The following is a 26,790-nucleotide window of genomic DNA, read 5'->3' as shown; positions in this document are numbered from 1 at the left end:
CTGTGGAAACACACAAACAGACCCCCGACTCCAGACAATTACTGGGTCAGGACCTTTCCATTGTCCTGTTAGAATATCCTTCCAAAGTACCTTGGGCTTATGCACATTTTTTGGACACATATGCCTTTCTGCAGCACTAAGTCCTGATGAATCCAAATTTAAAAAGTTTAGAGTAAAAAGGGTTATTTTAAGTTTATCTTTGGGGAATATATACCCCTTACCAATTCCTTCTTTTTGCTTTAATAAGTACATTTTAATAGTTTGATGAGCTCTTTCAACTATGCCTTGCCCCTGTGGATTGTATGGGATTCCTGTTATATGAGTAATGCCAAATGTTGAGCAAAATTGTTTAAAAGAGGTAGAAGTATAACCAGGGGCATTATCTGTTTTTAACTGTTTTGGAACACCCACAGTGGCAAAATTTTGTAAGCAATGAGCTATAACATCTTTAGTTTTTTCTCCGGCATGAAGGGAGCCCATCAAAAATCCAGAAGAAGTATCAACTGTAACATGCAAATATTTTAATTTTCCAAATTCTGGCAAGTGTGTGACGTCCATCTGCCAAATATGGTTAGGTATCAATCCTCTAGGATTGACTCCAAGATTAACTTGTGGTAAAAAGGTCACACAATTTTGACATTGTTTTATTATTTGTCTAGCTTGTTCCTTAGTTATTTTAAAACGCTTTTGTAAAGTATTAGCATTGACATGGAACTTTTTATGAAAATTTATAGCTTCTTCTAGTGTAGAGAGAATATGTATGTCATGTGTAGTTTTATCTGCTAAATCATTGCCCAAACTAAGGGCTCCAGGCAATCCTGTATGTGCCCTGATATGTCCTATAAAGAATGGATCTTTTCTGTCCCAGATTAGACTTTGTATAGTGGAAAGCAAAGAGAAAACAGTAGAAGAAGGGGAAATCCTACCAGCATCTTCAAGAGATACTATAGCATTAACTACATACTGACTATCAGAAAATAAATTAAATACAGAATCTTTAAACATCACAAAAGCTTGTAAAACTGCATTAAGCTCTACCTTTTGAGCTGATTGTTTGGGTACTAAAAATGTAAAAGTTTGATCAGGGGTAACTACTGCTGCTGTACCATTATTTGACCCATCAGTGAATATATTTGGAGCATTCATGATAGGTGTTTTTCTTGTCATTTTTGGAAAAATTACAGGATGCAATGACCAAAAAGACAATAAAGGATTAGATGGTAAGTGGTTATCAAATGAAACATTAGATTTGCACATGATTATTGCCCAAGTATTTAACTCATTAGCTAACTCATCAATTTGATTCATAGTATATGGAGTAATAATTTTATTGGGAGAAATTCCAAACACTCCCTTTGCTGCTTTTATTCCTTTGAGTATTAATTGTCCTACAGCCTCAGGATACCTAGTAAGAATAGTGTTAGGAGAATAAGATAAATGTATCCATAATAATGGTCCTTCTTGCCAAAATACTCCTGTAGGAATATTTTTTGTTGGTAGTACAATAAATAATAAAGGCAAACTTATATCAATTCTATCCAAATGCATATTTTCCATATATGTTTCAATGATTTTTAATGCCTTTCTTGCTTCAGGCGTTAACATTCGGGGTGAATTTGGATCTGATGGACCTTTTAGGATATCAAATAAAGGTCCCAACTCTCCTGTTGGTATACCTAAATAAGGCCTTATCCAATTTATGTCTCCTAATAACTTTTGAAAGTCCTTAAGTGATTTGAGTTGATCTACTCGTATTTGAATTTTTGGTGGACGGACCATGGTTGAGGATAATAGAACTCCTAAATAATTAATTGGAAAATTTAATTGTACTTTATCTATTGCTATCTCTAGATTATAATTTTTTAATAAATTTGTAAGTGTGGCATAACATTCTAGCAATGTGTTTTTATCTTTGTGTGCTAATAATACATCATCCATATAGTGAAATATTTGTAGTTCAGGATTTTGATTTCTAAGTGGCTGGATTGCTTTGTTAACATAAATTTGACACATAGTTGGGCTGTTAGCCATCCCTTGAGGGAGTACTTTCCATTCATATCTCTGATCAGGACCTTCATGATTCAGTGCAGGGATAGTAAATGCAAAACGTGGACTATCCTCAGGATGAATTGGAATTGAAAAAAAACAATCTTTAATATCTATAACTAAAACATACCAGGTTTTTGGCAAAGCAGACAACTGAGGAATCCCTGATTGAGCAGGTCCCATAATAACCATCTCATTATTAATGGCTCTTAAATCTTGCAATAATCTCCATTTACCAGATTTCTTTTTGATGACAAAAATGGGAGTATTATGGGGAGATACAGAAGGTTGTATATGTCCTTCCGCTAATTGTTGTTTGACCAGGTCATGGGCTGCTTGTATCTTTTCTTTAGTCAGGGGCCACTGAGGAACCCATACTGGTCTTTCTGATTTCAAAGTAATTTTTATTGTCTCAGTGGCCCTTTCTGAAAATCCAACCCATGTCTTTCTGTTCCTTGATCTATTTGTATTGGTGCTGCTATACCTTGTTCTTGTTTTTCTAATCTTTTTCCTTTCCTAAAACCTTGTCTAGTCATAATAGTGGGTGCATTTTGGTTGATGTTATTTGTTAATGTCAAACCTAATTGATCTAGGACATCTCGTCCCCATAAATTTACGGGAAGATGATCCAATACATATGGCTGTATAGTTCCTTCACATCCTTCAGGATCCTTCCAATCTAATACCATTGCACTTCTTTGGGGATTAGTCGCCACTCCTAGGCCTCGAAGCGTTTGAGTGGCTTGTTGTAATGGCCAATGTTTTGGCCATTCTTGACGAGAGATGATGCTAAGGTCTGCACCTGTATCCAGTTGTCCATTAAATTCATGTCCTTGAATATTTAGTTTTAGCATGGGGCGAAAATCTAAATTTAAAGAAAGCATAGCCCAGTCTACACCTGTGGAGCCTAATCCCTTGGAACCTCTTTCTACAGTGCGACTGGAAAATTTATCATGTAGGCTGGGTATTATTAGTAACTGTGCTATTCTATCTCCTGGTGAAATTACTGATATACCCTTTGGAGAACTGGCTATAATTTTTATTTCACCTTCATAATCGGGATCAATTACCCCAGTACTTATCATAAGTCCTTTTAGAGTAGAAGAGCTGCGTCCCAATAATAAGCCTACTGTTCCTTTGGGAAGAGGTCCTTTCACCCCTGTGGGAATGATTTGAACTCCCATCTCTGGAGTTAGTACTGCTCTGGCGGAGGCGCAGATGTCCAACCCTGCGCTCCCTCTGGTTTGTCTGATGAGGGATCTGATGGACAATGTGTCCTGGGCACTACCCTGATGGGGTTGCTGGGTTCCTCCAGTGCTCCGTATATTTGTGGTTTTGGGCCCCGGAGCATTGGGCCCCCCTGTCCATTTTTTGGCAATGGAGCCCGATGCCTTTCTCCACGATATCGTGGATAAACACCTGGTCCTTGTTCGTTTTTTGATAATGGAGTACCCTCTATGGTGGTTTGAGAACGGCATTCATTAGCCCAATGTCTCCCTCTACGGCATCGTGGGCAAATACCTGGTATTTTACTCCTTTGATACCTAGTTTTGTTAAACCCTCCTCCAATGGGGCAATTCCTTTTAAAATGTCCTGTTTGTTCACAGTTGTAGCATGTTCTTGGCCTGGCATCTAAAGCCTATTTTACTGCAGCTGCCACAATTTGCCCTTGTTCATTAATGTCTCTGGCATCTAAAGCCTGTTTTACTGCAGCTGCCACGACTTGCTCTTGTTCATTAATGTCTCTACATAATTTAATATATGTGTTTAAATCTTCATGTTTCCATGGTCTAATGATATCTCTGCACCAACGATTCGCTTGCTCATAAGCCAGGTGTTTTAGTAATGGCATTGCTTGTTCTGTATTCCCAAAAACTCTGGTAGCTGTTTGAATAAGCCTATCTACAAATTCAGCATAAGGTTCATTAGCTCCTTGTATTACGTTAGATAATTGACCTTGTAAACCTCCATGTCCTTGTAAAGTCTTCCACGCCTTAATTGCATCTGCAGCAATTTGTGCGTATACGCCAGGATCATATGCAATTTGTTGCTGCTGATCCTCATAAGGTCCCTTTCCTAACAACATATCTAGATTTCTCTGAGGATAACCAGCTGCTGCATTTCGCCTAGCCGTCTCCTTGCAAAATTCCTCATTGGCAACCTTCCATAACAGGTATTGTCCTCCATTTAGCACAGCTTTACACATATTAGCCCAATCTGCTGGCGTCATGTTCAAGTTGTTAATGGATTCGACCATGCTTACAGTGAAGGGTGCTTGAGGACCATAGGTTGTTACAGCCTCTTTTAGCTGCTTCACTGTTTTGAAATTTAAAACTTGGTAAAATCGCTGCCCTCCTGCCTCAAATACAGGGCATGTTAATATTTGAGATCTTGTCTCAGGATCCCAAGTATCAACTGCGGGGGTTGGGGACCTCCCAGCATATGGAGGTGGCCTTGTTAGTTGGACACTTACGTCCTCTGGTGATAGAAAGGTGTTAGTAGCAGTCTCCTGTTGTAACTTTCCCCCTGATGGCTTTTTCTGTTTTACACTTTCTTTCTCTGTCTGACTAGCTTGAGAGGCCTTCTCTTTTACTTGAATCTTTTCCTCTGTCTGACTAACTTGAGAGACCTTCTCTTTTACTTGAATCAATATGTCTTCTCCTTCCTCTACCATTGTCTGAACTGAAGGCTTTGGACTAAGCAAACAAGATATGAACGTCCACAATGGCAATGTGCCAACTGGCAGAGTCCCTGGGCTTTTCTTTTCTATTCTTTTTAAATCTTCACCATGATGGTTCCATTGTGATATATTTAACAACTCCTCCTTAAAAAGCCATGGGCTACATTTTTGTATTGTATCAACATATGCCCTGATTGTTCTTGATTTTACTGAGATGCCTCCTTCCTCTAACAATTTACTTAACACTCTTTCAGTTTGTTTTTTACTAATTTCCGATCCCGTATTTCTACTATAATACAACCCAACAAGATGACGCCTAACAAAACTGAAACAGAGTGAAACAAAATTGAAACAACACAAAATCATTATAATAGCCTCCTGAAATGTCCATCCGTCCTTTCTCCCTATCTGTTCCTCAGATGTGAGTGGTTTTTCTTCCATCTTACACATCTCCAGGGACAGGCAACTTAAAACAAAAGTGAAACAAAATAACAAAAGAGGAATCTTAAAATGGCTACCCATCCTCTTGCCCTGCCCTCAGGGGCGTTCAGTTTCACTTACCCTCAGTCGCTCCCCGTGCGGCCCACCAAATGCCGCAGTCTGGCTGGGCACAATCAGGAGCCACTTGTCAAAAGAAACTAACTTTATTTTTAGAACCACACACGCCAAACAAAACAGCCTCTCAGGAAAAACCCTCAGAGCCTCAACTGCCACCACCGGCTTTCCACAAGCCTCTCTCTCCCACACAAGCTTCTTTCCACCTCCCACAATCCTCCTGCTCTTGAGGCCGATTGGCTGGGTCATGTGGGCGGAGCCAAAAAAGTCCCCCAATGAGCAGCTCCGTGGTCTGAAAGGGCAGGGAAACAGTCCAATGAGCATCACCGCAGAGGAGCCAATCAGCTAGATGTTGCTGGGGCTGAGGAGCCAATCAGCTAGATGTTGCTGGGGCCGCTGTGAGCCAATCATCAGCCGGCAGCTGGAAGTTTGCTGGGGCCCCTTCGGCTGTGGCTCTCAACACTAGTATTCAAGTTGGGGACTATTATACCACCCACAAAAGGGGCACAGCACACAACGTGTTCAATAAAGTCATTGATCCGTTTGTTCATCAAACATATTTGGGTGACCCATGGCTTCAAACACTTGACTTAGTAAAATATTTTAAAAGTCATACCATAGCATTTGCCCTCAAGGAGAAATTTATGGTTGAGTAAGAGTACATGTGCATCTCCTAATAATTAATATGGCGTAGAAACTATAATAGAAATAAAAGGAGATGCTTTGTGTGCAGTGGCACACAGAAATGGGAATTGTTAAGACTAAGGAAAAATGGCATAAAGAAGGTAGCACCCTGACTTCTTTCTTTCTTTCTTTCCTGTTTTACATTCAGTCTATCAAGCAATCCTGTAACACTGATCTGAAAATGTATCAAAAAATCCAACCCCTTCTTACTTTTTATCCCTTCTGCTGCCACCATTAACTCACACACTTATTCCAGGGGCCTCTCAATGAGTCCCTGCTTTCACCTTTTCTCTAAAATCTATTCTCCACATTGATATCTCAGTCGTCCTTGGAAACATGAGTCTCATCCTGTCTCTTCTCCACTTAGAAGCTTTCAGTAGCTTCCCATTGTCCTCTGAGTACAAATTAGTCTATAAAGTAGCATGAAATGTTCTGTGCTATGCAGCCCCCATTACTCTGGCCTCGCCTCTTCTCTTTCCCCTTGTGCATTCTGCTGCAGCCTTACCGCCTCCCTTGCTGTTTCTCTAGCACACCTGACAGGCTCCGGTTGCAGGAACTTTGCACAGACAGCTCCCCATCATCCAGGTGCTTCCCGCCAGGGTCAAGTCTTTACATCATTTCCATGTTGTCAGTAACATTAACCTTGGCATTCCCGCTTAAAATTGTGCTCTCTATCTACCCCCACTACCCTTGATTCTCCTTGCCCTGTGCTACATTTCCATCATATTCACCAATGTGTAACTTCTTATCTATCTTTAACTTTATTATGTGTTATAGTTCACTGTCTCTCTTCCCAACTCTTCAAAAGGGAAGGAAATGGTGCTTGGTATATAATGGGCACTCCAGGGCTTGTTGAGTTGAAGGAATGAGCAACTGTAGAGATAAGAGGATTTAGAGAAAAGGGCTCAGAATTCAGAAAGCTCCAGAGAGACCTAATAGCATATTTTGAACAGTGATATGAGAACATGTTTAATTACCTCAGTGATAAAAATGGAAGGACTAAGGCTGGAGATGTAGCTCACTTGTCTGGCACGTGTGATGCCCTGGATATGATCTCCAACACTGGGTGGTTGCGGGGAGGAAGACCTACGTTTCTCTCTCCATCAAATCAAAAATAAAACTTTAATTTTATTCATTTTTTTCCATTTCTAGTCGAATCAAAGTGTATTTATTTGAGTGAGTTTTACTGTATTATTGCTTATAGATGCTAATAAATTGTAATTTATATTTAAGAAATGATCAACTTCAATTAGTCAGCTTGGCATATAAGCTATTTAAAATTTTCAACACACTGAAACATTTCATAGTTTAAAAATTCTTGAGTAATTCCTGTAAGATGCAATACAAGGTTGATACCTCAAACTAGATACAGTTCAAAATCTGATCTCTAGTAGCATAAAAATTGTATTTTTTTTTCCTGAGGTAATGGTTTTATGATGGGAAATTTCTTGATATTTTTAATGTGTTGTTATAGTTGTTTTATTTGAAAAATAATCAGTTTTTATTGTTTATTCGCTGCTGCTAATTAAAAAGTACTCCTCTTCCCCTATGTAAAATACTACTTATAGCAATTGTTTCAATTTTATACACTAAGAATATTTCTAAAAGGTTTTAATATTTTCAAATTTTCTAAGCTATGTAAAATGACAAATTGTTAATTTTAAGAGCCTTCATTTGATTGAAAAGCAAAATTAATGCACAAGTGAAGAAAAACATGGGGGCAGAAAGGGCTACCGGTTTATAACTTGTATGTTTCTAGAGACCAAAACACATAGAAATAACTAATACTATGATTTTAATTATTATTTGGTGAATGTATTATTCATTAAAGGGGAAAGATGCTTAGAGAAATAATATTCTTAGCATGTGATTGATTCCTTACGGTTTTCCCCCAAAGAGGAATTGGTAGGTTTTCCAAGATCTTCAATTAGACAATATTGTTACCTTGGATGCATGATGCTAAATCATCATCTGCTTTTATTTTTAATTACAAATATTTTGCTCAAAAAGTGCTGCCTTCAAAATGATGGTTAATTTCAAATAGCCCAGGTCTTCTTCCAATGGAACTTAGCAGAAATGTTCTGTATTGGAAAAGATGCGTCTGAGATGGCATTCGGTCCACTTAGGAGTTCTGAATACGCAACTTCAGAACAAGAGTTCTGCCTCTCCCTCCCTGGACAGCTTGACCTACTAAAGAGTCCTGGGAGTACTGATACTATTTCTCACACTTCTGTTCTAATCTAGATATTAGTGACTACGTGTAAAATAAAGTCTGTATGGATTTTATAGTTTGAGAGGGAAAAATTGGAGGGATGCTTATGCCTACCTGGAATAAATGTGTTTGTGGCTTTTAGAGAGATCATGCAGCCTAAAGGCCATCAGAAATAGAAAAGTACTTCATAGCTTTGTATCCAAGGTAGACACTCTGCCAGTGGGAAAGCTCTCAGGCTTCATACAGTTCTTTTAGTGTAGTAGAAAGGTGATGCCTTTGTTAATGGTTTTTTAGTAGAGGCCTAATACACATTTGCCAGGTTAGAGCACTCTCCTTATTTTAAAAAAGCAGATTGAAGCTTACAAAAGAGTATTAAGCTGTGAATTTTTTTAGAAATGATGACTCTTTTAAATAGTGATTTGCTAAAGCTGGATCTCATATCACAGCACTTCCTTAAAATAAACAAAGTATTAGGATTATAAATTGAAAATTGTTTCTAGGTCTTTTACCTCATCTATGAACCCCAGGCTCTCTGATGAAAAACATAGATTTTGTATAAAAGGCACATTATTCAAAAATGTTGCTTCAGAAGTTCTTGAGCAATATCAAGAGTTTTAGAATTTTTTCTATGATAAATGTGCTGTTTTAGTTCATTTGTTCTATTGTCCATTTGTGAATCTTTGTGTTCATCCCTAATTGGATACTGTGCATTGAGCTAGAAACAAGTTTAGATTTATATTTCTACATCATTGTCTCTTTGAACCTGTTTATTACTACAAATATGTTCCATCTGTCCACATTCAGCAACCACGAACAGCATCATATTCTTGTATTCATTAAAGACCTCAGGTATTGTGTTGCACAAACCAATTAAATAAGTATAGAGTGTTCCCTGTTGGAGGAGCCTGGCCATCTGAGGATACCTTTAAACTACGGAACAATGAATCAGTTAGTTCCCACTTCTTTTTCTCCTCAGTTTTTCACTTTCCATCATCCAGAATGCTTGAGCAACCAACTTTTCACATCTAAAGAAAAAGAAGATAAGTTTAGTGAGAGGGGAACTTGAAAATAGAGCCTCTCTAAAAGCTTCTAAAGCCTCTCACATAAGCCCGAGAGATGTTAGAATCAGACACAGGCAAAGGGTCCATCTCATTCCATGTAGTCTAAGTATTAGTTTAATGTAAGAGCCCATGAAGCTGGATATTTTTTGTTTTCATCAATATCAAATAAAAACAAGCAGGAAATCCTAGTATAGTCCTGAAGAGGCATTTGAACTTTTCATGCTTTCTCACCTTCCTGAATATTCCTTGTTCCTTTAGTACACAATATAACATGACTTCATAAAATAACTAGAGCAAGGTATAACAGAAATCTGTGATAACACTGCTCTCTGTTGCATGGGTATAAATAAAAATAGTTCAAACCATGTTCTCTAAAACATAAAGCAGTATCATAAATGTTGTATGGGAAAGTCAATCTGCCTGAGACTGGCCAGTTAGTGAAGGGCTTCTGTCTCATTCTGTTGTCTTAGCAGGGTCCTTTTATTTTCCTGTGGTGTAAGTAGTTCCTCTGGACAGCTCCAGTTGCCTCAGGCAACTGGTGACATGTGCTCAAAACGCTGTCATCCAGACACAGTTTAGAGGGATTCATTGAAAGGGTAGGAGAGGACTCTGTGGATCCTTGACTTTCTGTTCACAGTGGAAACTTCCCATATTTTCTGCTCACATTCAGAGGCACTGTTTTTTTCCCCAAATTCTAAAATCATAAGCCATCAGGGGACACAGCTGGGGAGACTGGCTTAGGGCATATGCACCCTCCGGGGTCAGAGGCTAGTCCTGTCTTTGTGTCAATCTACAATATTTTCCATTGCCTCTTATTTTATTTTTTGCCTTTCTTTCCTGTTTCTTAGGCAGCCTCATTACAGTTTAGCCAAGTTAATTAAAATACTGCCACATGCTTGTTAGACAGAGCATGTCCCGCTCACTGAGCAGAATTTCTGTAGAACTAATTTGGCGGTGCTATATTTGGCTTGGGAAAGGCAGCTGTGAGAGCTCGCTCAGCGTGCATGAACACTCTGCATTATTAGACCCTCTCTGCTACATTTGCTTGTTGCAATGTGGGGTTCATTTCTGGCTTTGCCTTATTTTCCAATAATGAATGACCACTTATACTTATTTGTATTCCTGGCTATTCCTGAAAGATTTTCTACACATTCATAAAAAAGACAAACATGATTTGGTCCAGTTTAACAATGGCGATGAAAGGGCATTCTGTGGACCAGTGTTCCAAAAAAGAATCACAAATACACTATGTATTATTATATAACAATATGTGCAAAATGCATATTATAAAATAGATTATATAATACCATTGTGTAAAATAATGTATATAATGTTCATATTTAGTATAAATGTTATTGTGTATGAGAATATGTAACAAAGATAGATTACATATATAATGTACTACTGAATAGAATATAGAATACATATCTATTTCCAATAGAAATATAGTGCAAGGCACAAATGCAAAACAATCCTGCATTTAAAATTTTCTAATAGCCTCATTAACAAAGTAAAAAAGGTGAAGTTAATTTTAATATTATATTTTATTTAATACAAGGAATCAAAGCTATTATCATTGTAATGTATAAATATTGAATAAAGTAAAAATTATGAGTAAGATATTTTATATTTTTAGTAATGTTTTCAAAACCTAGTGAATTCTGCACTTACAGTACATGTCACAGCAGATGGTCATGTCTGAGCTTCCTGATGGCCTCACTGATGATGGTGGCTGCCCAGCTCTAGACTGAGATCAGAATCTGTAACACTAACCTTCCCATGAAGTTGCTCCCCCTGTGCTGATTAGAGATTGTATTTTTCTGCCTATCAGTTGTATTTTCTTTAATTAAACTCATTTCAAGGAGTTAAAAAGAGAAAAAGACAAACCCCTAAGATCATGAAATAATGTGTAAATTCACATCACTTAACTTTTTCCCCCCAGCTGAAGGAATTCTTGGAGAATCTCTTTGGGTTTTCTGTTTCTGCTTCTCCCTCTGCATTTCAACCACTGTGTCAAAGTGAGCAGTTATTCATGGATCGTCAGTTTTTTTTCAGAGGATGCCGATCATCTACAAGCATACATTGTACATTATAAAAGAAAATTCTAGAAACAATTTCTCCTCGGAAAAAGGAAAAGTAATTGTTTTCTGAATCTGCTTAGACCATATGAATATTTTATCTGACATTTCACTATGGAACTCTTAAATATGATCAAGGTATTTTTAAAATCAGTAGAGCATATATTCAGAGATAAGGGCACTAACCTCTGAAAACAATAGCCAAAAAAAAAAAAAAAATCAAAACAAACAAACCTAAAGCGAAAACTGGTTCTTATCTTTCTTCTTTGTTACTCGCGACTTGTCTTCCTTTTCATACTCTTAAATTCTCCAGATGCTCTTCTGTAATTTTTCACTGACACTATTCTGGTAATGCACTTGATCAGAGACTGGCTTAGCCTGCAAAGCAGAAATAATTTTTCTCATGAGTTTTATTAAAAAAAAAAAAAAGAATAGACATCTGGCCTGCTAGCACTGCTAGGAATGAAATTTTCAATATGCTTTTGTTTAATGACCACAAACTATATTTATTGATTTAAATTTTAAGATAGTTTATCTATTAAACTGGATTTTTGAACACTGATATGTTTGAGTTACATATTGTTACATATTTAAATAGTTTAAAGAAAAAGCAGTTGATTTTTATCTGCATAATTTAATTTTTTATAGTTCTGTTAGGCAGCCACTCTATTTCAGGCATTGAGATTGATGCTAGAGATTGAAAGGTAAATAAGACATATTCTCAACCTTCAATGACCAGGGTAGAACAGGAAACTTGGTAGACATAAATTAGTAACCACAACATAGAAGAGGCATATCTGCAAATAATGTTTTTATAAAGAGCACAAACCACTTTATGCTGGAAGACATCAAGTAGATGAGTCCTGGGCAATAGAATAATGAGGGAAGGCGTCAAAAGGGGACCACTTGATTAAGGCACCAGTGGACCCATGTCTACAGAACTCAGTGCAGTCCCAGTACAGATAATAGGGTAAAACAGCTAGAAAAATTGGTGTATGGTTAGATATCAGGTCCAAGATATAAACATGTGGAAGAATGTTGACCTACAGCAAAAATTAAAGTACTGAGCATGCTGGATGCAGAGCTTAGAGAGGCTGTTGTGTTCAATGAGTCAATCACATGGAGGATGAAATTCCACCAAGATGAAGGTAGGAGCTGCTAAGGAATGTAATGCTTTATAAATCAGCCATCTAGTTGATATTTCAAAGTTAGCATCAACCTCATGAGACCCAGATTACCTATGCCTACAATATCCTACTGTCAGTTCTCAAAATATATCACCTAATGTCCATCCAGTAGCTCATGCCAAAATTCTTTCAGTCATTCTTGATACATTTTTTTTGTCACCTACATAGATTGTGTATCATAAGTTCTATGGATACCATGACCAAAGCATGTATAAATGCTTTTCTCTATAGCTTTTCTCCACACCGTCACTTTGATGCATGCTTCACAACGACCATTTTAGCCTACCCGATCTACCACAAAAGCCTTCTCACTACACATCCTGCTTCTCTCCTCACCTGCATCAGTCCATTTCTTTTCTCCAGTGGTCTTCAATTTATTTTTTTTAATCATGAATCACCACTAGTAAAAAAAAAAATTTGAGCATGTGCCTCCTCTATATACATATTTGTTTATAAGTTTCATGGATGCATTACTGTGTTCCTGTACTACAATGTTGGATACATGATTTAAATGTGTTCAAGAATACAAATATTAAAAAATTAATGTGAAATAGTTTTAAATATTTTATTTGCAATTATTAATAATACAAAACATTTTTCTCTCACAAAATTAATAATAATATCAGTATGATCTATATGGTCTTTGTAATTTGTTTTTAATTTTGATAGCAAATCCTAGTCTGCTTCATAGTGCAGTTTATTTCAATTTTTGATGGCTGAAAGGTGACTTATATAGAAGCACACATCCAAATGAAAGAAGTACATCTTGGGTTCTGCCTACTACACATTGTATTTAGTTCTCGATATCACTCACTAAATGTGCAAATGATTTTTTAAAGCCAGAAAATACTCATTTCCCCTGACATTTAAGGTTAGTCCATGTTCTATATCTGAAACATTTTCTACGGGAAACTTTTAAACAGTTTGCAAAATCCTTCTTCTAGTTTTGTTAACTATGATCTGATAAGTGACACACTCTTTATTTGGACACATGTAACAAGGGCAACGTTTTCAAATACACTTAAGAAATCCCCCTTCCATGTACACATTCAAAAAACATTTTTGAACGGTTGACCGTCATTTCACATAGCTTACATATCTTCAGGGATTAAATTTGATGGTTTGGGTTGTTTAAAAATATCTTCCATGTTGCATCTTGCAAAAAACACTTGTCATCACAGAGCGGGTCATCAGATTTTAAGAAAAATAAATGGAGAGGGGCTCTTTAAGGGTTATATTACGAGATAATTAGTGTGTTGGAACATAGGATTTTTATGGCCACATCTTGTTTTATTAGTTAGCATTGCAAAAGTGTTAGTATTTAAAGGTTTTTTTTTTTGTGTGTGTGTGTGTGTGTGTGTGTGTTCTATGCAATTAACCACATTGGTGATATCCTGTAGCCTATTAATTCAAATACATCAGTATATGAGGACACAGTAAGGTGAACTATATTTCTTGTTCTGGATAAGGAGGGGGAGGGGAGGTAGATTGAGAGAGAAACCTTTCCTCATTACTGCCTGGTGCCTTTGATGTCCAACAATGATCCAGGAGAGTAGACTTCCTTTTTTTTTTTTTTTTGGCTTATGAACTCTCTTATAGCCTTATCCATATGTATTTTTAAGATAAAATCTAAAATTCTTTTTTTTGTATTAAATAGTTGGGTGGGATATAGAAATTATCAGTGAAGTTTAATCAGTGACATGTAATCATGTCTGTTAACTATCTCCTGAAATATGCCAATAAAATATAAAATAATAAATTTTAATAAAAACCAATAAATTAATGCCCAACATAAATCCAAATAACAGAAAAAAATCTTCTCATGGCCACCTATCAGATGCATGTGTTTTCAATATTTATGCTCTGACTTGGAAGTGTTGCCACCAGAATTGTCAACCATGAAGTTCTTCTTTTCCCTGTGTAATCAGTATGGGTTTTGTAAGGAGGTACTTTCATCAAGCTCTCAATTTGTTCTTTATTTATTTATGTTAGCACAGACTCATGAATTTCTGCTCCTATGCATGGGTTATCATCTGGTTCAATCAGACACCTTTAAACTGTCTTCTGGGTCTTCTTGGTACATCCCTATCTTTCTCTGAGCAATTCTTTACACTTTGGAAAAATTAGATTTTTCCAAACTCACAGTTTCTCTGCCCTTGCCCTTGCCCTGGAGAAATTATCCCTTTCTCCAAGCAACCATAGTTTCTTTTAGTGAATAGGGGCTAATGGTATTTCAGAGACAAAGATTTGGATGTTAATTGCTGTGATAGTCGCCTCTCCCAGGCACTCTGAGTAGACAGAACTAAGAAATATATTTTGTATTTATGCATACACATATTTCCATGTGTGTTTACTTTATATCTATCTGTATGTCTTCTGTGTATCATTATCATCACCTGCCTACATACCTATCCCTGTCTTGAAAACAGTGAGTTCAGAGTTGACATCTCCAATTCCATTTCAATACAAAAGAATTTTTCTACTTTTCTGCTTTTTATATTTGTAATTTCTTTCTTACTTACAGTAAAATACCCGATTCCTGTGATTCTCAGGTTACCACTCAACTGGTCTCCTGGTATGTAACCATCTTGACCTCCTGCTGCCACTGCCACGACCCTGCAGGGATGCCCTCATCACCCTGCTTGGTCTCCAGTGCTGTTTGCTGGACTCCCTTGTCATTCCTCTCAGACTCTGACACCCCATGCTGAGCTGACACCCATGTGTGGCTGTTCCCCTTATGCTGGTCAGGCCACAGCATTCCACTGTGGAGCCATGACCCCCCTCCCCAAATTTGCTGCACTGATGTCTGCTTAGTTCTGTTCCAGGCAACCGTTGGAGCTGAGTTGTATAGAAAAGGAAGAAGAGGAAGGAAGCAAAACATTTTTTGGTGGACTGGCCCTATAATCATGTAGTGAACATAACAAGGTCTTTTATTATACAGAAACAATTATTTAATCTAGGTTTCCCTAAACAAGTTTTGAAACTCCATTAATGTTTTACCTTCATTAAATACCTAATGAATACATTTTTTTGATGAATACCTGAAGAATTACGTTCAATCCCATTCAGTTATTATGCTTGATTTTTTTTTTTTTTTTGCATACCTTTGAGACCTTAAGCAGTTGACTGGTGTTTTACCTAGGAACTCTGATCACTACACCCTCATTATTAGATAGTAGCACCTGTAGAATTTCTGCATTGTTCTGATGATCAAACAAATACCTAGTTACTGTAACTCAGTCATATAACAGTGTGGTGTGATTTTATAACAAGTATATAAATTATTCTACTGTTGTATGTATTTCCTTGTCCCCCATTTTTACCATACAATAAGATGGTACATCAGTTAGTTGGACTCCATCAAATGAATTGTTACAGATACCCTAATTTCAGACCAGTGGGGAGAATTTCATGAATATTCAGTATCAAAAATAAGTTTACTCCATAACAAATAAATGTTTGATTTTGCAGCTCCACTATATCATGCATTAATATTTTAGAAGTGAGTTTTTACTTAAAATAATATCATTAATTTTAAGATTATTATTTTTTGACATTGTTTTTATTAAAATGATTAAGGTCTGTCATGCTTAATTTTTATGCAATTATATTAATATATGTTGTATTAGGAAGTTGAGGAGTAGCTAACTAAAAAAAGTAGTTTAGGTTACAGGTACTATGAATATTACATATACTTTTCTGAAAACTAGAAGAAAATATCACCTACTGTTCTGTTGGGATAATGATGTGATACTTAAGTAATCCTTTTAGGCTTTTTTTTTTTTTTGTAACCTGGTTGGTAAAGAGAATAATTTAAATTGTTCTTTCTCGCAGTACAGTTCAACAATACAATGAAATGTCAATACTTCAGAAAATGAATAAATGTTAATTGTTGGGAATTATAGTCTAGGCAGCCTCTGAAAATGGAATGCAAATTAGGCTTCATATTATTTTTACAAATTTAAACAGAGGGATGTTTTCAACTCAGCTAACTAAATTTTAATATTTAACATTCCTCAAAGCATTAAAGTACATAAGCATCTGGGCATTGAGAAAAGTAAGTTGAAATCCCATCAAAAGGATGGAAAAAAAGGTATTGGTCACAGATGAAGTAAACCTCTTCAGTTTTATTCCTTGCAAAGAAAATTACCAAATGACCATTATCAAATCCTTAATGCTCAACTTTGTTTCAGATTCTCTTAAAGACATCCAGCAGGGAAAAGGCACCCTGTGCTACTTTACCCACATCAAAACAGGAATTGTATCTGCACAAAAATAGGATTCTTTATTTTATTTATTTATTTATTTTTCTTTTAAGAAAAGTTGCAGCTAACGAGCGTTACCCAATACCTAAGTGGGATGTCGGTATTTGGAAAAAGATAGAAAGTCTTTATCCACTGGTGATCCAGCACAGGAACTGTCTTATCTTTCTCAGGCGATTATATTCAAAGTTGAGGATAACTTGAGAAGAGAGTCAACCCAATTAGGACAGAGAATATAGGTTAGGTGTGGTAATTAGGATAAGATCCTAGGATTGAAAACAATAAAAAAATTCCTTGTACACAAACAAAGGATAGAAAGGCAGTGATTCAGAGAAAACGGTGGGTAGAAGGGGCTTGGGAGGGAAGCATGAATTGCTCTCTGACCCAAAGTATTGGCAGAGTCACTGTTGCTGCATTTTTAAATCATACCACAGATTTCCATTCTAATGTGGTTGCTAATGCTGTTGTTGGGGGTACTCAGTTTTTGGAAATGGACCATTTAAAATATTAGCACATGTGGATTTTTGCTCTTTTTATCATGATTGGAACAGAAAATCTCGAGAGGATCGTGGAATTTCAAAGCTCACAGGGGAGAATATGCTGGGTGAAAAACTGGAGCAGAAAACATGGTGTTTTCCAGTCTAATGAAAAGGCACAGAAGGGCCAATGACTTTTTTCAGGAGGACAAAGCTTTTGAGGATTCTGAAGATAAGATGAAATAGTGTAGGCAACCTCTGAAAATGGAATACAAAGCAAGGCTTTAAATTAACCAATTATTTATTATGTAATAAAAATGAATAATTTTGTTTAAGATTATTCTAAATTTGAGGAGTTCCCCAAGCTTATGTAGATAAACTGGGCTGCAAATTTAAAACAAAGCAAGGTCGTCCCATGTCTTAGAGGTTGTTTGCTAAGTTTTATAGAAACAGAACTCATTTAACAATATTGTATAAAATTGGGGAACTTTTTTCATGTTAACTAACACCCAGAAGTTAATTCCAGTTAACCCCCTGTAGGAGAGTCTTCTGCCATTGTTACCATGTGGAGAGGGGACTTTTTTTTTTTTCTTTTTTAATGAAACTTTCTCCTGCAAACTATTTTCAGAAATCAGAGTAGGGCTGAGGATGTAGACCAGTGATAAGAGTCTTTGCCCAGCCCTGGATTCAATTTCTAGCACCACACAAAAGAACAAATTGGTAGAATGATGAGTCTTCCTGTCACAGAGGCCTGGCTGAAAAATAGATCAGAAGGAAACAGAAAACATAAGGAAGAACTCCTCAAAAATAATTTCATTCCTGGAAAAATAGGTAGTGAGCATTTTGCAAACTTTTTCCAGAGGAAAATGATCTCTGTAGAAATGTAATTGATAAGGACTAGGCATTTAGTCACTTCAAATTAAAAGTATTTTCAAGCCAAAAATAGTGAAATTTTTCTTTAAATCATGTTAGTTTTTCTGTTTTTCTTTATTTTTTTTAATGACTACTCTAATGAATATTAACCTGGAATAGATACAAAGGGACTTCCAAAAGTAAATCATTAAATAAACATGAAAATCAGGACAAAGAATGACCTCTGTAATCATGTCAACTTTACACATCGAAAAGCTATAGGATCTGTAGTAAATGTTCATAGTTGATGAAGAAGTCATCAATGGTTCCTCTAATGTAAAATTGTTAACCATTCTTTAGCTTGGGATGCATGCCATGAGAATGGTAAGGTCCGGGTTCTGGGAGAGCCTAACAGGTATTGTTGTGCAGAGTGGTGGGAGAGAGAGAAATGGTCAGGGGACTGATCATTAGAAGGGGAAAAGAGGAAATCTGATTTACAAGATCCATGAAACAGGCATGAGATTCTCCATGTGAGGATGACATATAGCAGTCTCACAGGCTTCTTGGAATAGTCAGGAAGCTCTACAAAATGACTGAAGAGTTAGTTTTGACAAACATATTTTGGACCTTTAATATAAACAGACCTGGCTATGTGTCAGTACTTTTCACAGGCTCCATCTCCCTCCAAGAGAGAAGCAAGATATTCTTATGAGAATCATTGAGCAAGGAGAATCTTTTTACCTTACTATGTATTCAAAATATGATTGATTAAGCCAAGTGGGATAGTGCATTCCTGTAATCACAGCAGCTCCGGAGGAGGCTGAGGCAAGAAGATCACAAGTTCAAGACCAGCCTCAGCAACTTAGCAAGACCCTAAGCAACTAGTGAGACCCTGCCTCAAAATTTAATAACAAAAAAAGGGCTGGGGATGTGGCTCAGTGGCAAAGTGCCCCTGGGTTAAATCTCCACCACTCTCTCTGCCCCACAAAATAGATATATAATCAATTTGTTTGCCATTTATTCACTTATTCATTTATTACTGAATTCCCACCATATTTTTTCCTTTAGGAGCTGGGAATACTCAGTATGATGTGGCAGGCATAGTCTCTCTACTGTCATAAAGCCAGTAATTGTAATGAGTTGTTATGAGAATAATGCTAGGAAAATACAGAGTGTGCTGAGAAGAAAAGGTACAAATAGCAGATGATGCCAATGTACTCTAGGGGATCAACAGATGGCTCTGTGAGGATGTCCAATTTAACAATAAGTAGAAAATATCCCAGAGAGGACGCAGAAAACATCATTCTAGACCAAGAGAATGACAAGCAATGAATGAAGGAAGGTAAAAGAAAGGGTAGCATGTTTAGAGAGGTAAAAGAAATGTTCAGGCCAACTCTTGAGAATGGAGTTTAAGAGGAATGGTGGTTAGAATCGAAGCTGGAACAGAGGTATGCCCTAGATCACATGAGTTGCTCTCAAGAGTGGAGCAGGAATCAGCCAAATGATTTTATACAAGGGAAAGTACTTGGTGGATTTGTGTCTATGAAGGAACATCGTGTCTGCTGAGTAGAGAATGCCTTTGAAGGGAGAGAGACTTAAATGTGGAAGACCATTTAGGAGACTGCTAGAGTAGACAGATGAGAGAAAATGGTGATTGACCATAGTTTTGACAGTATAAACTGAAAAGAGGCAAATCTTTAAGACTTGGGTTGATTTGATGGAAGGTGGAGTAAGAGGAAGAGCGAGAGGTTATATGGAAGTTCAACTTGGGAAACTTGCTGCTTAATGGTACTGTGTTAAGATATTGAGTTTAATAAAATGGGTTTGAGAAGTTTGGTTATTTCGTTTGGGAATGTGCTGAGCTTGGGCTGCCTGCGAGTCATCTGAATTGAGATGTTCAAACTGCAGTGAGTGAGACAGATTTGGAATTTCGTAGAGACTTGACCGAGAAGTATGGATTCATGAGTCATCAGCAAGTAGTTGTTAATTGACACAACTGGAAGTATGTGATCATCCAGGGAAATGACGAAGAATCAAACCCTGAGGAACAAAAGTAGTTGAAGGGACAGTAAAAGAAAATGATTGTACAAGCTTGATTGGCAAGAATTAACCTGAACAGTAAGACACAAGAGTGTGCTGAATTGGAAACTAAGGACAAAAACGGATTGGAAGGAACAGAACACTCAGCAATACCATTTGCAGCTGTGAACATCAGGCAAGTTAAGGACAGGGAGTTGTCCACCAAGTTTAGTGACAGGACGACAGCAGTGCTAGTAGTCTAGAGGACAAGCACCTATTTGTACCTCTCTGTTTCCTTGCTTTTTTTTGTAAACCCGATCACTGGTGAGAAAGTTACAGAAAATCCAGGATAAAACCTCTTTCTTCAGTCAAGTGCATGTGTTGCAGGAACAGTCATTGGGATCTTGTAGGGGCTGGTCTTACTCACTTTTTGATCCTCAGCTTTATTACTAATAAGGTAGATTGCTTGGTCATATGAAGATACAGTGCTCCTTGATTAAGTGGTTGAAGAATTTTTATAAAAATCCAAGGAAGCTGGGCATGGTGGTGCAAGCCTGTAATACCCGTGTCTCAGGAGGCTGAGGCAGGAGGATGGTAACTTCAAAGACGGACTCAGCAATTTATCGAGGCCCAAAGCAACTTAGAGAGACTCTGTCTCAAAATAAACAATAAAAGTGGACTGGGGTATGTGGCTCTGTGTTTAAGCACCCTTGAGTTCAATTTCTGGTACAAAAAAAAACAAAAAAAACAGTGAAACAATATTTGCACATATAAGGATTAACTTTACTTACTTGGAATACCACAAGCATTAACAATTCAATCAAGAAAAAAGTCTGCTTATGTAAATGTGATTTTTTTTCAGGAACTTATTTTTCTTTCTTTAAAAACAACAAAAAAAGCACCATTAGTGCTTTAATATGCAATTTTATCATCATTAAAGATGAGTCTATACTTTAAGATACTGTTATTTGATGTCTAGTGAAGATATCATTACAATTGTAAAATGTTGAATTTTTTAAGGGAATGAGAATAAATATTTTTTCTTTCTTATGCTTAATTTGTTTTCTTGAGGAACTTACTTCCCCCATTATTTCCAAACTCTGAGTTTGAGCAGTTATGTTACTTAAGACCAGTATCTTGAAGAGCAGTGGAAAGATAAAATGCAAAAAAAAAAAAAAAAAAAAAAAAAAAGGAAGTGCATATTATTATGGGTATGATTAGCCCAAGGGCACACTTTTATGGATCAATTCACTCTTTTTAGCAGCTTTAGGAAATTAAGACGGTGTATCTTCACCCTAATGTAATCTGCTATAGGGTGGATTTCCATATACTTTGAATTTGCTTTGCACTCTTCCAAAAGATATTTAGTCTTTGGGAATAATCCCTAATTAACAGAATCCTTTGGGAACCATACCAGGCAACATTAGCTTTATTGTAATTAGTAATTGTGAAGTCCTTTGTATTTCAAGAAAACACACACACACACACACACACACAGACTTGTTTCTCTTGGGAAGTGCTTTATTATCCTTATTCTATATTAATAAACCTGGAATTCAAAAGAGGCTAAATTAGATGCGTGTGGGCACGCAGAATGTAGTTATAGAGCAGGAACATCCTCCACTTTGCCCCATCCCATTTCTCACTATTTTCACTGCAGCTTTTATGACCTCCAGACATCGTTGGGAATTTTGTAGAAATTAGAAAAAACAAGCTCCCCCAAATGGACAAAAATACCTGCCTCTGCCGGGGATGAAATGCAATTAAAGATAAGAAGTTTATGACTCCAACAAGTCTGAGCTTTTTTCACATTTGGCCTTTCCCTAATCGGCAGGATTCACTAACTTGTAGAAGCATAAGGCTCCACAGAGAGTTTTGTGCATGTCATTAAAGCAACCTGCAAGATCAAGGTGACTTTGTGAAGTTGGCTTCTGGAGAAAATTCAGATGATGGCTAAGGAAGGTTTTCATTCTTCCATTTTCTCATGACTGCATCAGTTTCAACTTGCAATAAATAGATGATGAAAATATTTGATGTTCGATGCAGATGCCAGTAATTAGGTTTTGTTTTGGTTTGTTTCCATGAAAAAGCAAGAGTTCACACCTGAGTATACAGAAAGGAAGTAGTGAGGCTGCCAGGAATCCCAAGTATGAAAATGATACCAAATAAGCTCTCACAATGAGAAAGACTCTTACCAGTAATGCAGGTCTAAGTTATAGCAATATATAAAAGTTTGTATGTATCTGTAGTGTACAGTATATACTTGGCATTGCTTTCTTGTAAATATTAATTGATTTGATTGTTATAACAACTCTGTGGGGAGAATTGTATTGTTTCCCCCGTGTTCCAGAAGATACTGAGGCTAGAGAGATTAAAAAAAACACAGACACACAGTGAATATGTTGTAGAGCTACGATTCAAACTTGGAGATCTAGCTCTAGCATGTTATTCTGCCTCTTAAGCAAAATCAGAAATTTCAGTGCCTGCAAAATTGGAAAACATTCCTGTCTTTTGACCCAGTGTTTTTATAGTAATAGTTAGTTTGTATTGGTAAAGATATGGGTCCAAAAATTTTCAATGAAGTGTTATTTCTAATAATGCTTATGTGTGCATGCACTTGTGCAGGTGATTGCATACACACACACACACACACAAATATCCACCCAGATATCCATCATTAGGGGAGTGATTAAATTATGCATATCCATCATCCTGGGAAATGCTAGGCAACTGATACAAACTATGAGGTAGAAGAATCAGTATGCACACAGAAAGAAGACTAAAATTGGCTGAGGGGAAAAAAATTTGCAAAACAATGTAAGACCATTTTTTTTGCAAAAATATTAATGATAAAAACGGTGGAAGATGAGGAAAGATTACTAGGTAATGAGAGAAGGAAAACCAATGGTAGCATGTGTGCTAAATAACTGCTAATTCTTTCCATTGGCATATGATACAACAGGGTACATGTGTTTTCAGTGATGTCTATTTAACATGTATTTTTTGGAAGTCTGCTACATACCAGGTATCAGATGTTGATGATATGCGTAGAACTTATATTCTAGTTAGAGAAGATAGAAAATTAGCAAATAAAAAGATTAACATTTGGATTTTGATAAGCAGTCTGTGACTTTTATAGCAAAAATACCTTTTTTTTAAATTAAAAAAAAAAAGTAGAGACCATTACCAAAGAAAAGGGAGGGAGGTTCTAGGAGTGTTTGAAGCTTTTCTGCTTTTTGGAGGATTGGTTGTGAGGTAAGAGCCTGGTAACCAAAATAAAGCCAATGGAATGAATCTAATTTTAGGTCCATCAGTTCAAACAGTGCTCCAAGACTTAGATGTGTTCTAGGAAGTAATTATTTTTGGTTAACTATTTATATGTGGAGATAAATTGAATATTTTGTGATTCTTGTACTTTTCACAAACACTTATTTTAAAAAAATATAGACTATGTTGTTTCCTTTATTATATTAACCTTCCTACTAGGAAAAGCTCATCATAGAAAACATTGTATTACTATGTGTTTTTACATTTAAAAGATTATGAATTCTCAAATAGATCAAGCTAATTCCTTTTTATGAAGTCATTAGGTAAATTAGGAGTTAATGTCAGATGGACTTTTTCAGCTGTTCATCAATAATTATTGTTTTATTATAAATCTCAAATTTTACACTGCTCAGAATTATTGGCTTATAATACAACATAGGAGAATTAAGTAATGTTGGAAAATAGCATTTTTCCCAAGACTATATTAATTAGTGTTTTTTAAGTTCAATTTTTATGCTCTAATTTTAACAATTTAAAATCAAATTAAAACTGATCTAAAACAGTTATTACTGTTTATATTAAAAGTGTTATTCAAAACAGTATGGACAGTGCTCAAGTATGAATTAAACACTAGATGCTTTATATGTTCCAGTGACTCTGATCTCAAGAAATCTTAGTCAAAACAGAAAGACAGGTTGAAAACAGAAAAATAGGCTGGGTGCAGTGGCACATGCCTATAATCCCAGCACCCTGGAGGCTGAAGCAGGGGGATCCCAAGTTCAAAGTCAGCTGTGGCAACTTTGTTTAATCCTGTCCCAAAATAAAGAATAAATAGGGCTGGATGTAGCTCAGTGGCAGAGGGAGCCAAATCTGAGTGATTTGTAGTTTGTTACCACTGATAGATACCCTCTATGCTTCCCTAACCTAAGTCCCTGAAAAGCAGGGTTAAATATTTAATTATTTAAGTACCTAAGTGTAGCTGGACGGAGTACCTAATGGGAACACTAAGTATCTCCAGGCTAAATTTCTGGAAATTCAGAACCTCTTCCCCTGCAGCTTCCCTCTAAGTCACCTCAGTGGATAGGAGATGCTGCTTCTTGCCAATTATGTTTGCCACAGAGGTCTCATCTTTCTAGCTTTGCTTTTCTCACAGCCAGATCCAGATAACAAGCAATTGCTTCTTGTTAGGTAATACAGGTAGGAAATTTAAAAACCTTTTAAAATAAAAAGCACATCATCAAAACCTTGAGTCTATTATTATGGATGGATATAAAGGAGCTGACATGTGCCATCTTCCAAGGATATTTGAAGTTTTCATTCTGTTTTTGTGTATGTACACACACACAAACACACACAGGCACATACATACACTTATATCTGTGGTTATCCAAATATATGTACACATCATGTTGTACTAAATTTACCTATCTGTCCCCTTTCATTATTCATATAAGTATATAAATTTAGAAATCATTGATTACATTTCTCATACCAAAGTTGAAAACAAAATCCAATAGAGGTGAAAAATAAAATAAAAATAGCTGCAGTTATTTACTTGTCAGGCAAGAGAGAGCCAATAACAGAAGCACAGAATTTAGGGGTCTCTTCAGACTGGAAGCAGGAGTGATAGAAGTGGGTACATATTAGGATATTAACCTAGGAGATATTCACAAGGACTAAATTGTGGTGCGTTAAGAAGGTAATTATAAAGTTTCTCATGGGATTGATATGATTTCTATGTTAGTATACAAAAGTTCAGACATAATTTTTGAAGACCTGTAAATGGCTCAGGGTTCTGTAGCAGATACTTCTCTATGCATGTGCTTGGCACTTGACAGATCTCTTTAATCCTCTGAAGAGAACTACATAACACCAAATAGGATCTTGCAGTCTGTGAAGAATATTAGCTCAGCCATTCTGTTAGGTGTGCACAGTGAAGATGCCTATTCTACAGCCAAAGGACTGGCAGCTCAGACAGGTGGATTTGCAAACATTGAGCAAACATTCATTCACAAATCATGCCTTAGGCTTTATTGTTCCCCAAGCTTGCCTCCAAATAGACTCACCAGTTCTCATTTCTTTGCTTTCTCTGAAAGAAAAAAAAAAACCCAAATATTGTATTGCTTACTTAGGAATTATAGAATTCTTAAATGACCATTAAGAGGTTGTGCACACTATTTTTGAGCTCTGAAACCAGGATTTATATTCTGAGCAAACAGCATCACTGTAGCCCACCTAGGTTACCTGATTCATATTCCAGATTCTTTTCTTCTTCTTTGCTGCTTTTATTATGTCTCACTGACTTTTTCTACACTTAAATACTTCATCAAGTTACATACATATCAAAAAATATATAAATACCCCAAATGGCTTTAAAAGCATTTAGAGATTGCCTATTTATAGCATCCAAAGTTTCTATGACAGGATTCATGTACCAAAAAACACAATTCTATCTAGTGAAATATAATTTTATGTAGAGTGTTTAAGATAATCATTAATTTTAGAGTCATATTACACTAATGACATTGACAGATTGCCAAATTTACAAAAAGCTACTCTAATTTTCTTTCTAAAGCCCCCAAATAAAATGAACAGAGGATAAAACACACAAGATATTGGCCATGTCTTTGATCTACCCTTAATCTCTTCCTGATCTCTGTTCTCCAGGTGGGAGAGTTCCGAGCACATGCTGCGGAGTGGACAGCCAATGTCACAGCCGAATTCAAAGAAACCAGGAGGCGGCTCAGTGTGGAGATTTACGACAAGTTCCAGCGTGCCACCTCCATTAAACGCAAGCTCTCTGCAGAACTGGCTGGGAACCACAACCAGGAGCTGACTCCTTGTAGGAGGACCCTGTCGGTAAATCACCTGACCAGCGAGAGGGACGTCTTGCCTCCCTTATTGAAGACTGAAAGTATCTATCTGAACGGTTTGACGCCACACTGTGCTGGTGAAGAGATTGCTGTTATTGAGAACATTAAATAGCCCTCTTTTGGAAGAGCCTTAGGCGTAGCCATAGGTGAGGACTGCTATCTGCTCTTTATGACTGTTGCTGGTAGCATTTTAAAAATTGTGCATGAGCTCACAAGGGGAAGCAAATAGATACACCCATCACGGTCATGTACCATCAAGAGAATTGGGAATGCTGAGCCAGCACTGTCTCTCTGATGATGCTTGTAAAATGGTCCACTTTCTTTGATGAGTGGAAGGATAAGCAATGTCTGATGCCTTTTTATGGCCAGACTGTTTTCCTCCCCTTTTTCCTAATGTGCCATAAGGCCTCAGAATGAATTATAATTTGTTTTTTGGTAATAATGTAGCTTTGAAGGATCAGTCCTTAACTTTTCAGGGTCTACCTAACTGAGCCTAGATATGGACCATTTATGGATGACAACATTTCTTTTTGTAAAT

The 26,790-nt window shown here is 36.7% G+C and overlaps 1 protein-coding gene across 2 annotated transcripts in view; it reads left to right on the top strand.

Moving 5' to 3' along the window:
- Positions 1-26,364, top strand: part of Kcnk2 (potassium two pore domain channel subfamily K member 2) — a 133,366-nt gene extending 107,002 nt beyond the window's left edge. For both annotated transcript variants that reach the window (XM_027934782.3, XM_027934783.2), the window contains exon 7: positions 26,047-26,364. In XM_027934782.3, the coding sequence (XP_027790583.1) occupies positions 26,047-26,364 (318 nt within the window). The remainder of the gene's footprint in view (positions 1-26,046) is intronic.
- Positions 26,365-26,790: the final 426 nt, after the last annotated feature.

The sequence above is a fragment of the Marmota flaviventris genome, chromosome 12 (genome assembly GCF_047511675.1).
Source record: "Marmota flaviventris isolate mMarFla1 chromosome 12, mMarFla1.hap1, whole genome shotgun sequence".
NCBI lineage: Eukaryota > Metazoa > Chordata > Mammalia > Rodentia > Sciuridae > Marmota > Marmota flaviventris.
This window is presented reverse-complemented; position numbering and strand designations above follow the sequence as displayed.